The 13,367-nt window shown below is 42.1% G+C and overlaps 1 protein-coding gene across 2 annotated transcripts in view; it reads left to right on the top strand.

The window, feature by feature from the left end:
• Window positions 1-13,367, top strand: part of cacna2d3a (calcium channel, voltage-dependent, alpha 2/delta subunit 3a) — a 950,991-nt gene that overhangs the window by 816,966 nt on the left and 120,658 nt on the right. For both annotated transcript variants that reach the window (XM_072582307.1, XM_072582308.1), the window contains 2 exons: window positions 2,068-2,143; window positions 4,180-4,232. In XM_072582307.1, coding sequence (XP_072438408.1) covers window positions 2,068-2,143; window positions 4,180-4,232 — 129 coding nt within the window. The remainder of the gene's footprint in view (window positions 1-2,067; window positions 2,144-4,179; window positions 4,233-13,367) is intronic.

Consider the following 13,367-nt stretch of genomic DNA (forward strand, 5'->3'; position numbering starts at 1 on the left):
GTTCTAAACCTGCTTCCTCTAATCTTGAAGCCATGCTCTCTTGTCCTAGTCTCCCCTTCCAGTGGAAATATCCTATTTATTTCTGTTTTATCAATTCCCTGCATAATGTTATATGTTTCTATAAGATCTCCCTCATTCTTCTGAATTTCATGAATATAGTCCCAGTCTACTCAGCCTTTCCTCATAAACTAACCCCCTCAACTCTGGAATCAACCTAGTGAACCTCCTCTGCATCCCTTCCAGTGCCAGTGCATCCTTTCTTAAGTAAGGAGACCAAATCTGCGCACAGTACTCCAGGTGTAGCCTCACCAGCACCTTGTACAGCTGTAACATTACCTCTCTGCTTTTAAACTCAACACCTTTAGCAATGAAGGACAAAATTCCATTTGCCTTCCTAATTACTTGTTGTACCTGCAGACCAACTTACTGTAATTCATGCACAAGGACACCCGGGCCCTCTACAAATCAGCATGCTGCAACATTTTACCATTCAAGTAATAATCTATTTTGCTGTTACTCCTACCAAAATGTATGATTTCACATTTTCCAACATTGTATTCCATCTACCAGACCTTTGCCCACTCACTCAATGCATCTGTGTTCCTCTGCAAAGTTTCAGTCCTTTGCACACTTTGGTCTGCCACTCATTTTAATGTCATCGGCAGATTTTGACACCATACATGTGGTCCCCAATTCCAAATCATTGACATAAATTGTAAATAATTGTGGTCCCAACACCAATCCCTGAGACACACCACTAGTCACTGATTGCCAGCCCAAATAGTACTCATTTATCTCCACTCTTTGCCTCCTGTTAGTCAACCAATCCTCTATCCACGCTAATACTCTCCTCCTATCACCATGCATCCTTATGCAGCAGCCTCATGTGTGGCACCTTGTCAAAGGCCTTTTGGAAATCTAGGTACACCGCATCCACTGGGTCCCTGATGTCCACCTTGTTTGAAATGTCTTCATAGAATTCAAAAAGATTTGTGAAGCATGACCTGTCCTTCATGAACCCATGCTGTGTCTGTACAATGGGACAATTTCTTTCAAGATGCCCTGCTATTTCTTCCTTGACAATAGACTCAAGCATCTTCCCCACTACTGAGGTTAAGCTCACTGGTCTATAATTCCCCATCTTTTTTCCCTTTTTAAACAGTGGCATCACAGTTGCTATTTTTCAATTTGCTTGTACTGCCCCAGAGTCCAACAAATTTTGGAAAATTACAATCAGTCCACCTGCTATTTCTCCTGCCATCTCTTTTAGTACCCTGAAATGCATTCGTTCAGGGCCAGGAGACTTCTCCACCCTTAGCTCCATTAGCATACCCAACACTAGCTCTTCCATTCCATCAGGGCCAGGAGACTTATCCTTAGCTCCATATGCTTACTCAACGCTAGCCTTTCTGTAATAATAATTGTTTCCAGTTCCTCACCTACCTTCGTCTCTTTGTCACTTACTTGCATGTTATTAGTATCCTCCACTGTGAAGACCAATGCAAAGTTCCTGTTCAATGCCTCAGCCATTTCATCACATCCCATAACTAACTGCCCCTTCTCAACCTCTAAAGGACCAACATTTACTTTAGCCACTCTTCTTCGTTTTATGTAAACAAAAGGGCCAGAGTGGCAATCTATGTGAGATTCTCGGAAAATCCGGCACAATGTATTTACAGCAAGACTAATAATATAAAAAAAAGCATGATCACATCAATACAGGTGATTTGTAAAATTTCCATTATTGACATTTTCAATATCAACTCCTTTGGAGGAACAGGAGACTCATGAAAGAAATTCATGGATACTTAGGTTTAGCAGCACTTATGTGAATGGCAAAAGCTGCTGTGAATGTCACGGTTTCAGTTTCACAGCTCATAAAAACAAATGCTGCTCCTTTTGCAATTATTACAACTGCAAATTCCAAACTACTGTAAATTTTGTATTTTCCTCTGATCCTTTACTTTAAGTTATGATGAAACATAATTGAAATATTTTACATATTTTATTTTCAAATCTGGTTATGTTTCTTTTCCTGTTAAGTGGCACTCTGCTTTTCTTTTTTAGAATAACACTTTATGACTACCAAGCTATGTGTAGAGCAACTGTAGACAATAGCGACAGTGCACATAGCTTACTGGATGTAAGTACATTGATGTTCCATATCATCTAATGAACTAACAAACCCAATCAGTGACCTTTTTGGGGTTATTACCAATTTTAACTGAAAATAATTAGGCTCTCACAGAAGTATTTCATGTTGGGAGAGAATGACTATTTAATTTTGCGCAACCCCAGAAAGCTGTCAATGTTGCTTTGAAAACTGTTCATAATATTTATAGAAAGTGTATATTATGTTATTGTTTCTGGGTGCAACTGATTATTTCCTTACCTGTGCATCCTTTAAATGAAAGAATATAGAACATGCAAACAAATCTTAGGCCTCCATCATCTGCAGTTTTATGTTACAAACCAAATGTTCCAAAATACTTTTGAGCACAGTACTGTAGTGGCTATGTCACTGGAACAGTAATCTATAGGGATGGATCATCCATAGAATATGAGTTAAAATTCTACCATGGTAATTCAAGAATTTGAATTTAGTTTGAGAAATGTTTGGGACCCTAAAGTGAGTATCAGTAAAAGAAAAAATACCATCAAGCTATCAGTGGTTTCGAACCAAACTCATTCACTTTTGTTCTTTATGAAAGGAAGCTTGCTGCCTTGAACCAGCTTCCTTCTTACTTTACTACAGCCCTTCATATGAAGTGGCCTATCAAGGCATTCCACTATGTAAAAATACTTTAAAGAATAACAAGATGGGTGCCGACATCCTGAGAATGAAATCAGTGGATAAATATTGGGGTGAATTCATTTTGAAAGCAAAAAATCCAGTAATTTACTCTGCAGTGTGTTAATGTTTTAGGGACATGTTGTTTGTTAGCAGTTGACTTCAAATGTGTAAGAACTTCAAATGGTGGAAAATATTCAGTAGGTTATGGCACTGTGAATGTTTCACATCTTTGATCTAACATTACAATGTTCTAATGGCCCAGAAATTCTAACGGAGAGAGAGTCAAGGCAGCAACAGAGATTGGAACAACACATCAGGACCATGTGGAAATCTCCTGCAGCAAACTCTGCAGGAATTGCTCAGAAAGTTGCAATTTCATTCCAGCACTTAACCCCTGGAAACCTACTGTATCCTTTCCAACTCAAATTTAGAGTCAGAGTTTCAGAGGGTTACCCAGGAAACATTAGAGGATGGAAAAACTGGGTAACCATTCAACTGAAACCTCAACTTAGCACTGACCCATCACCTTGACTGTATCTCCTGGGCATCCCAGAGCCTGACATTCACTACCACCTCCAACATATCTCCGTAGCCACCAACACTCTTTCCCTCCAGACTCTGCTGGACCTGACTATCCACTGACCACCCTCCCCCACCAACCCACCACAACACCACAACCTCACTGAACCAGCAACCCCACTCACCCCACTGACCCTACACCCAATCCCACAAGACAGCATGCTGCCCCAACCCACTCTGAGAGCTCATCTACTTACCTCATACCCTACCCCTTCCTTCACCCACCTGCACCTCTGCTCATCTGGCACCCTTACACTCTAAACCCCACAGCCCCCACCTGCCATCCTATTCCCATGTGTGACTTTGCTCAATAGCTCTCAACGTGGCTCTAGAATCTTACAACAGAATAGAGCACTCACTGCTGATAAAGAGGGTGTGGTTTCCACACTGAATCCCTTCCCTCCTAGATCTTGGATTCCTGGATTTATCTATATTACATTGGAAGAGATAGCTATTGACCAGAACATTCATAGGGACAGCTCATCCAAAGAAGTTTTTTTTTGTCTAATCAGTATTAGAAATACTTTCCAATCTTGATTGGAAAATCAAGGTCATTAACACTCTTTCCTGTGCTATAACCTGTTGCCTATTTCCACCATTTTCTGTAGTTACTTGAGATTTTAGCATCTGTAATGTATTACATTCTGACTTAACTGTATGATTGTTTTAAAGTATAACATTTAATGTCTAAGATCATGTGAAGTCCACACCCTGACATAAATAATTCTGTCAATTTCTGATGTGTCGATATTAATAAAGAACAGAAAATCATGCCTACTTAAACTAATTTAGTTTCTTCTCTTCAGCCTTATTATGTCTTTTTTGCTGCAATAAAGTGGATTATGACTGAACTTGTCTTGTAAGTAAATTCTGTATCAAATTTCTAAACATGCTTTGTTGTTATTTCCAAATATTTCAGTACTTACAAACATGAATGCTAAGCCATACATCAGTAGGACACTTCTTTGTATTTATTTATAAACCTGCATTTTAACATAGAATGGAATCATACAATTTTACAGTACAGAACGAGGCTGCTTGACTCATCATGTCTGTACCAGCTCCCAAAACAGCTTCCCAGCTCTTCCCATACTCCAACCCTACCTCTTTAGCCCTTTAAATTCATCCCTTTCAAATATATATCTAGCTCTCTTTTGAAACCTCCAATAGAATTTATCTCCACTACTCTCCCAGCCAGCACATTCCGAATCCAAACAATTCTCTGAATAAAGAAATTTCTCCTCATCTCACTCCTAGCTTTCTTGCTGACAATCTTAAAATTGTGACCCCAGTTACTGACATACCAACTAGCGGAAGCAAAATATTCTTCCCTACCCTGTCAAAACGTTTCATAATTTTGAACATTCCAATCAGACATTGCAGGTTGGAGCAGTTTTTTAAAAATCTAGTATTGTCTTTGTAAGTAATGCTTGTATTCAAGCACTTCAAATTTATCTATCAGGTTTATGATTTAGTATTAAATAAACTCAGTCTAATAAATATTCTATTCATTTTACACCTGGGAAATGTCCAGAAGGAACAAATTAAGGAATCTGTATTTTTGATAAGTTTGGTTTGTCATTATGATTCAACAAAATGCTTCAATTATCTTTTATGAACTTAACACCAGGCCTTAGTTTCCTGTTTTTACCTTTGTAAAGCAAACTTAGCATGTTTTTGCCACAGATATTATCACCATTAAATAATAACATTGCTGATTTACATGCTAATTCTACTTTATTTCAGAAAGTCAGAGTTTAAATCCCACTGCATACTCGTGAATACACTTTAGCTCTCAGATACTGCCTGTTAAAGATTCAAAGTGACATGAGTTTGGGATTTTAATTGTTTACACCTCAGAATGATTTCTAAATCAGTCAAATAAGCTGAATGCCTTTAATCTCAGCACAAGTACTTCAAGATGCTGAGAATGTCCAGTGCTCCTCTGGTAAAATTGAAGGTTACTGTTGGTGTTGAGCTGCACAATACTTAAAAATGAAGTGGAGTCCAATGCATGTATTTTCCATAAGACCATAAGACATAGGAGTGGAAGTAAGGCCATTCGGCCCATCGAGTCCACTCCGCCATTCAATCATGGCTGATGCGCATTTCAGCTCCACTTACCAGCATTCTCCCCGTAGCCCTTAATTCCTCTAGACAACAAGAATCTATCAATCTCGGCCTTGAAGACATTTAGCGTCCCGGCTTCCACTGCACTCCGTGGCAATGAATTCCACAGGGCCACCACTCTCTGGCTGAAGAAATGTCTCCGCATTTCTGTTCTGAAATGACCCCCTCTAATTCTAAGGCTGTGTCCACGGGTCCTAGTCTCCTCGTCTAACGGAAACAATTTCCTAGCATCCACCTTTTCCAAGCCATGTATTATTTTGTACGTCTCTATTAAGTCTCCCCTTAATCTTCTAAACTCCAACGAATACAATCCCAGTATCCTCAGCCGTTCCTCATATGCTAGACCTGTCATTCCAGGGATCATCCGTGTGAATCTCCACTGGACACGTTCCAGTGCCAGTATGTCCTTCCTGAGGTGTGGGGACCAAAACTGGACACAGTACTCCAAATGGGGCCTAACCAGAGCTTTATAAAGTCTTAGTAGTACATCTCTGCTTTTATATTCCAACCCTCTTGAGATAAGAGACAACATTGCATTCGCTTTCTTAATCACAGACTCAACCTGCATGTTTACCTTTAGAGAATCCTCGACTAGCACTCCCAGATCCCTTTGTGCTTTGGCTTTATTAATTTTCTCACCATTTAGAAAGTAGTCCATGCTTTTATTCTTTTTGCCAAAGTGCAAGACCTCGCACTTGCTCACGTTAAATTCCATCAGCCATTTCCTGGACCACTCTCCCAACCTGTCTAGATCCTTCTGTAGCCTCCCCACTTCCTCAGTACTACCTGCCTGTCCACCTAACTTCGTATCATCGGCAAACTTTGCTAGAATGCCCCCGGTTCCCTCATCCAAATCATTAATATATAATGCGAACAGCTGTGGCCCCAGCACCGAACCCTGTGGGACACCGCTCGTCACCGGCTGCCATTCTGAAAAAGAACCTTTTATCCCAACTCTCTGCCTTCTGTTAGACAGCCAATCCTCAATCCATCCCAGCAGCTCACCTCGAACACCATGGGCCCTCACCTTGCTCAGCAGCGTCCCATGTGGCACCTTATCAAAGGCCTTTTGAAAGTCTAGATAGACCACATCCACTGGGTTACCCTGGTCTAACCTACTTGTTACCTCTTCAAAAAATTCCAACAGGTTTGTCAGGCATGACCTCCCTTTACTAAATCCATGTTGACTTGTTCTAATCAGACTCTGCTCTTCCAAGAATTTAGAAACCTCATCCTTAATGATGGATTCTCGAATTTTACCAACAACCGAGGTTAAGCTGATTGGCCTATAATTTTCCATCTTTTGCCTTGATCCTTTCTTGAACAAGGGGGTTACAACAGCCATCTTCCAATTATCCGGGACCTTTCCTGACTCCAGTGACTCTTGAAAGATCTCAACCAATGCCTCTGCTATTTCCTCAGCCACCTCTCTCAGAACTCTAGGGTGTATCCCATCGGGGCCAGGAGATTTATCAATTTTAAGACTTTTTAACTTTTCTAGCACTATCTCTTTCATAATGGCAACCATACTCAACTCAGCCCCGTGACACCCTTTAATTTTTGGGATATTACTCATGTCTTCCACTGTGAAAACTGATGCAAAGTACTTATTAAGTTCTCCTGCTATTTCCTTATCTCCCATCACTAGGCTTCCTGCATCAGTTTGAAGTGGCCCAATGTCTACTTTTGCATGTTGTTTGTTTCTTATGTACTGAAAGAAACTTTTACTATTATTTCTAATATTACTGGCTAGCCTACCTTCATATTTGATCCTCTCATTTCTTATTACACTCTTTGTTATCCTCTGTTTGCTTTTGTATCCTTCCCAATCTTCTGATTTCCCACTGTTCTTAGCCACTTTATAGGATCTCTCTTTTTCCTTTAATACATTTCCTGACTTCCTTTGTCAGCCAAGGTTGTCTAATCCCTCCCCGGTTAATCTTTCTTTTCTTGGGAATGAACCTCTGTACAGTGTCCTCAATTATACCTACAAACTCCTGCCATTTTTGCTCTACTGTCTTCCCGGTTAGCCTCTGCTTCCAGTCTATTTTAGTCAGTTCCTCTCTCATGCCCTCATAATTACCTTTATTCAACTGTAACACCATTACATCCGATTTTGCCTTCTCCCTTTCAAACTCCAGACTGAACTCTACCATATTATGGTCGCTACTTCCTAAGGGTTCCCTTACTTTAAGATCTTTTATAGAGTCTGGTTCATTGCAAAGCACTAGGTCCAGAATAGCCTGCTCTCTTGTGGGCTCCATGACAAGCTGTTCCAAAAAGCCATCCTGTAAGCATTCCATGAATTCCCTTTCTTTAGATCCACTAGCAACATTATTTACCCAGTCCACCTGCATATTGAAGTCTCCCATGATCAGTGTAACCTTGCCTTTCTGACATGCCTTCTCTATTTCCCGGTACATGTTGCGTCCCTGGTCCTGACCACTGTTAGGAGGTCTATACACAACTCCAATTATGGTTTTTTTGCCTTTGTGGTTCCTCAATTCCACCCACACAGACTCCACATCATCCGACGCTATGTCATTCAATACCATAGATTTAATTTTGTTCTTAACTAACAAGGCAACCCCACCCCCTCTGCCCACCTCTCTGTCTTTTCGATAAGTTGAAAAACCATGGAGGTTTAACTGCCAGTCCTGACCCCCCTGTAACCAAGTCTCTGTGATGCCTACTACATCATAATCATTCACTATTATCTGTGCCATTAGTTCATCGGCTTTGTTATGAATGCTACGAGCATTCAGGTAAAGTGCCTTAATGCTAACTTCCTTATCATTAGAGATGTTGGAAGTCATACGTCCTAAGTTATCCTTGCTTTTTTCTGCATTCTCAGTCTGCCTCAATTTTAAATCCGCCTGGAAACATGCTATCCTGCTGCTTATCTTTCCATTTACCTCCATACTCCCTGTCGCTTTCACTTTCCCTTCCCCCCAACTCAGAAGTTTAAAGTCCTACTGACCACCCTATTTATCCTCTTCGCTAGAACATTGGTACCTGATCGGTTCAGGTGGAGACCGTCCCAACGGTACAGATCCCCTCTGTTCCAAAACTGATGCCAATGCCCCATGAAGTGGAATCCCTCTTTCCCACACCAATCCCTTAGCCACGTGTTTACTTGCCTAATTTTCTTGTCCCTATGACAATTGGCACATGGCTCGGGCAGTAATCCGGAGATTATGACCCTTGAGGACCTGTGCTTCAATTTCCTGCCTAGTGCTTCGTAATGCCCAAACAGGTCCTCCACCCTAGTCTTGCCTATGTTGTTGGTACCAACGTGGACCACAACAACTGGATCCTCCCCCTCCCGCTCCAATATCCTTTCAAGCCGGTCAGAGATGTCTCGCACCCTGGCACCGGGCAGACAACACACCATGCGAGACTCCCGATCCGGCTTGCAAAGGATACTATCTGTCCCCCTAATTATAGAATCCCCTATAACCACTACTTGTCTATTAGCTCCCCCCTCTTGAATGGCCTTCTGCACCATGGTGCCTTGGTCAGTTGGCTCATCCTGTCCAGAGCCCTTTTCCTCATCCGAACAGGGAGCAAGAATCTCGTACCTGTTGGACAAGGTCAAGGGCTGAGGCTCCTCCACTCTTGAACTCTGGTTCCCCCTACCTGCCTCACTTACAGTCACACTCTTTTGTGCCTGATCACTAGCTGAGTGTGAATTAATTAATCTCCCAGGTGTGACTGCCTCCTGAAACAAAGCATCCAGGTAACTCTCCCCCTCCCGGATGTGCCGCAGTGTTTGAAGCTCAGATTCCAGGTCATCAACTCTGAGCCGGAGTTCTTCCAGCAACCAACACTTGCTGCAGATGTGGTCACTGCCGTTCACAATGGGATCAGCCAGCTCCCACATCATACAGCTACAGCACATCACCTGCCCAGCCATCTCTGCTTAGTTAGTTAATTACTTACTTTGTACAAGTATGAGTTAGAATACCTTCTGATACCTCTCTGCTATAGTTTTTTTTACCCTAAGGACTTGATGTATACACACACAACAAAAAACGAAGTAAATTTTTAAATTTTCCTGTCAAAGTTTCAGATTTAAGCGATCTCCCACCATGTAGGTGCTAAGCTGAACTTTCCCTCTTACTGCCCGTCATTGGCAGTCATTGTAGCTCTATTTCCGGTTTCTAAATCACTTCAGAGCAGAGTGTTGATGTTGATTCGTACTACCTAAGGTTGCAACCATTTGTGTCATTCAGGTTTTATTTTCCATTAGTTTTCCTTCCTCTTGTGCTACTCAGAAGAGACAGTAGTTTAGTGATAATGGGCTGTATCTTAAAGTTTTTGGCTAAGTGACATTTTCATGGAATTTTAAGGAGGGTTTCTCTCCACGAGGCATAATGAGTTTTCTCATGACACCATTGCATCATTAACTATCTGTCACCCTGCCACCATGCCCATTTTATCCAATGCTAACCCAGTGAACTAGTAGGAACTACTGGTCACTGCCAGGCTATCCCAGAATAGACCATTGTCCCACATGCCAGCATTATCTTTAAAAGGCCTTTGTGCACCCAGATAAGCACTGCCAGTCCAGAATTGCTATGAACAGTTTGTGACATTTGCTCCTGCTTGGAAGAGAAGGGGTATTTAGAGCCCTACTTTGGAACAGAGACCTGGAAGACCTGGTAGACAGGGCAGTACAGAGGAGTAGCCATCCACTTCCCCCTGAACTGGCAGCGGAGGCCACTACACTAGAATTTGCTAGTGTTGGCCAAGGTTGCCACATAGTTTAGTGGTGTTAGCCATTTGGAGGAACACCCAGCAGTCCTGCACAAAGGCCTTTGCTGCTCTGCAGGGATGTGCACTAAGTGTAACCATCTTCCCTCTGCTACCTTATACTCACACTATCTCTGATACTGCACTTACCACCAAGATTCAAGCCCTACCAGCCCTCAGTATCAAATGCAGTGTTTTCCCTCACTCACTCTCTGACATCCAATCCCACTCACACAACCAGCCATGCATGGCCTTGGCATTGCCCACTCACTCACATGGGACATTTCAGCATCTTTCCTTCACCTTCAACAGGGCTGACAGTTGTGCCTGCCACTTTCATCACTCTCAGTCCTATCCTTTGCCTCTTTCGAGGAGGAAAAACCCATAACAGGAAAGATAGCAGTGTCCACTATGTGGTTCCTTATTGCCTCTGAGGAGAGTGTCTTGACACTGACCACTCCATGTGATAGCCCGACCATGTTTAAGATCCTACAGTGATATTGGACACTGTACTTGACATTGTGCTGGGACTCGCTGACTGAAGAGTATCTCCATTGATGTAACTGAACACTATATCCCTCTGACTTCAAGACATGGCTATTTTATTTGAACACATGTACAGTATTTGCCACATCAAACTTTTTAAATTCATTCCCAGGATGTGGAAATCACTGGCTAGGCCAGCATGTATTGCAAATCCCTAATTGCCCAAAGTGCAGTTATGAGTCAGCACATTGCGATGTGTGTGGGGTCACATGTAGTCCAGATCAGGTAAGGATGACAGTTTCCTTCCCTAAAGACCAGATGGGTCTTTTTTTTGACAATCAACAATGATTCATGGTCATCATTAGAAGCTTAATTCGAGATTTTTATTGAATTCAAATTCCACCTTTTACTGTTGCAGAATTTGGTGACTGGCATATGGTTCAGGTATAACATTGACACACAGCAACACGTCCACCGCATTGACTGATGACTGCTGACAGCCATGACAAGCTGATTGGCTTTGTGTCCGTAATAGAAAGCAAGGCAAGTTAAAGCACTTGGGCAGAGATGCTAGGAGCATTCAAGTAGGTGCAAGGTGACTGAGCACGTAGAGAGTGAGCGAGCAGCCCCTGAGATGCAGCTGGGTCCAATCCATGAGCCAGGTCTTTGTCTGTGCATGCAAAATATCCTCATTGCAATGAGAGATGGTGGTGTGCCCCAAAATGCAGCATTACAGTCCAGAAGTACCTATGGAGCATGACCTGAGCCATTGGTGTCAGATGTCCAAGAAGGAGATCCGAAAGAGCAAGTAGCAAGCTGCAGTTGCTAGGCATGCACTCAGAATTTCATGTCAGGAATTCTCAGTGTCAAGATTTTAACTGGCTTGTAGCATGATATGAACCTATGTATTAGTGAGGCGAGGTTGCATGTTAATGGATGAGCTGACATGCAATAATCCCATTAATAGGAATCTGGTTGCTCCTCAGTCAGAATTTCCTCCCTAGAATTCTGTTGGAAAATGCAAATTGTTGCTCCCAGCCTCAAGAAAGGCTTCCCCACATTTCAGATTTGAATTCAATAAGTAAATCTGGAATGAAAAGCTAGTGTCAGGGGTGGTCACCGTGAAACAAGGATCAATATTTGTAAAAGCCCATCTGTTCCACTAATAACAGTGAAGTCTGCCATTCCTACCTGGTCTGAAGTAGACATGACTCCAGACCCACAACAGCGTAGTTGCAGCTTAATTGCCCTCTGACACAAGCCACTCAGTTTAAAGGCGATTACACATTGGCAATAAAAACTGCTGTTGCCAGCAATCCCACATATCAAAGAAGAATAAAGAAAAAAGTATTTTTTATTCAAGTCAGTCTAAGCCCATGACGTTCTACATACAAGGAAAAGAAATTAATACCAATCTTTTATTGTTCTTTTCTTATTTACTCATGGCATGTGTGTGTCACTGGCTGGCCAATATTTATTTCCCATCCCTCGTAGCCCTTGAGAACATTGTGCTGAACTGCCTTCTTGAACCACTGCAAACTGTGTGCTGTAGGTAGACTAACAATGTCCCTAGGGAAGAAATTCCAAGATTTTGACCCAGCAACAGTGGAAGATTAAGGATATATTTCCAAGGCAGGAAAATCTGCAGTGGTAGTGTTTCTACATATCTGCTGCCCTTGCCCTTCTAGATGGGAGTGGTCATGGGTTTGGAAGAAGCAGTCTAATGATCTTTGGAGAATTCCTGCAGTGCATCTTGTAAATAAGGCACCTTGCTGCTACTAAACATCAGTGGGAGGGAGTGGATATTTGCAGATGTTGTGCCAACAGAGCGAGCTGCTTTGTGCTGGATGGTGTCAAGCTTCTTAAGTGTTGTTGGATCTACATCTATTCAGGCAAGTGGATTCCATCATATTCCTGACTTATGCCTTATCAATGATGGACATGCCTTAGGGTTTAAAAATGTGTTGCTGGAAAAGCGCAGCAGGTCAGGCAGCATCAAAGGAACAGGAGAATCGACGTTTCGGGCATAAGCCCTTCTTCAGGAATCATTCCTGAAATGATTCCTGAAGAAGGGCTTATGCCCAAAACGTCGATTCTCCTGTTCCTTTGATGCTGCCTGACCTGCTGCGCTTTTCCAGCAACACATTTTTAAGCTCTGATCTCCAGCATCTGCAGTCCTTACTTTCTCCTACATGCCTTAGGGTGTCAGGAAGATGAGTTACTCATTGCAGTATTCCTAGCCTCTGAACTGATCTTGTAACCACTGTGTTTATGTGGTGAGTACTTTGATTTTCTGGTCAATGGCAATTCCCCTCACCAAGATGTTGATAGTGGTAGAATCAGTGCTGGTGACACCATTGAATGTCAAGGTGTGGTGGTTAGATTACCTATTATGATGATAATCATTGCATGGTATTTATGTAGAATGAAATTTGCTACTTGCCAGACCAAGCCTTGATGTTGTTCAGGTCTTGTTTCATGGACTGCTTCAGTATCTGAGAAATCATGAATGATGCTGAACGGGTTGTGCAATTATCAGCAAACATCCTCACTTCTGATCTTATGAAGGAAGGAAGGATATTGATGAAACAGCTGAAGGTGGTTGGGCCTAGGACACTGCAAT

Source organism: Chiloscyllium punctatum, chromosome 12 (assembly GCF_047496795.1).
Source record: "Chiloscyllium punctatum isolate Juve2018m chromosome 12, sChiPun1.3, whole genome shotgun sequence".
NCBI classification, from domain to species: Eukaryota; Metazoa; Chordata; class Chondrichthyes; order Orectolobiformes; family Hemiscylliidae; genus Chiloscyllium; species Chiloscyllium punctatum.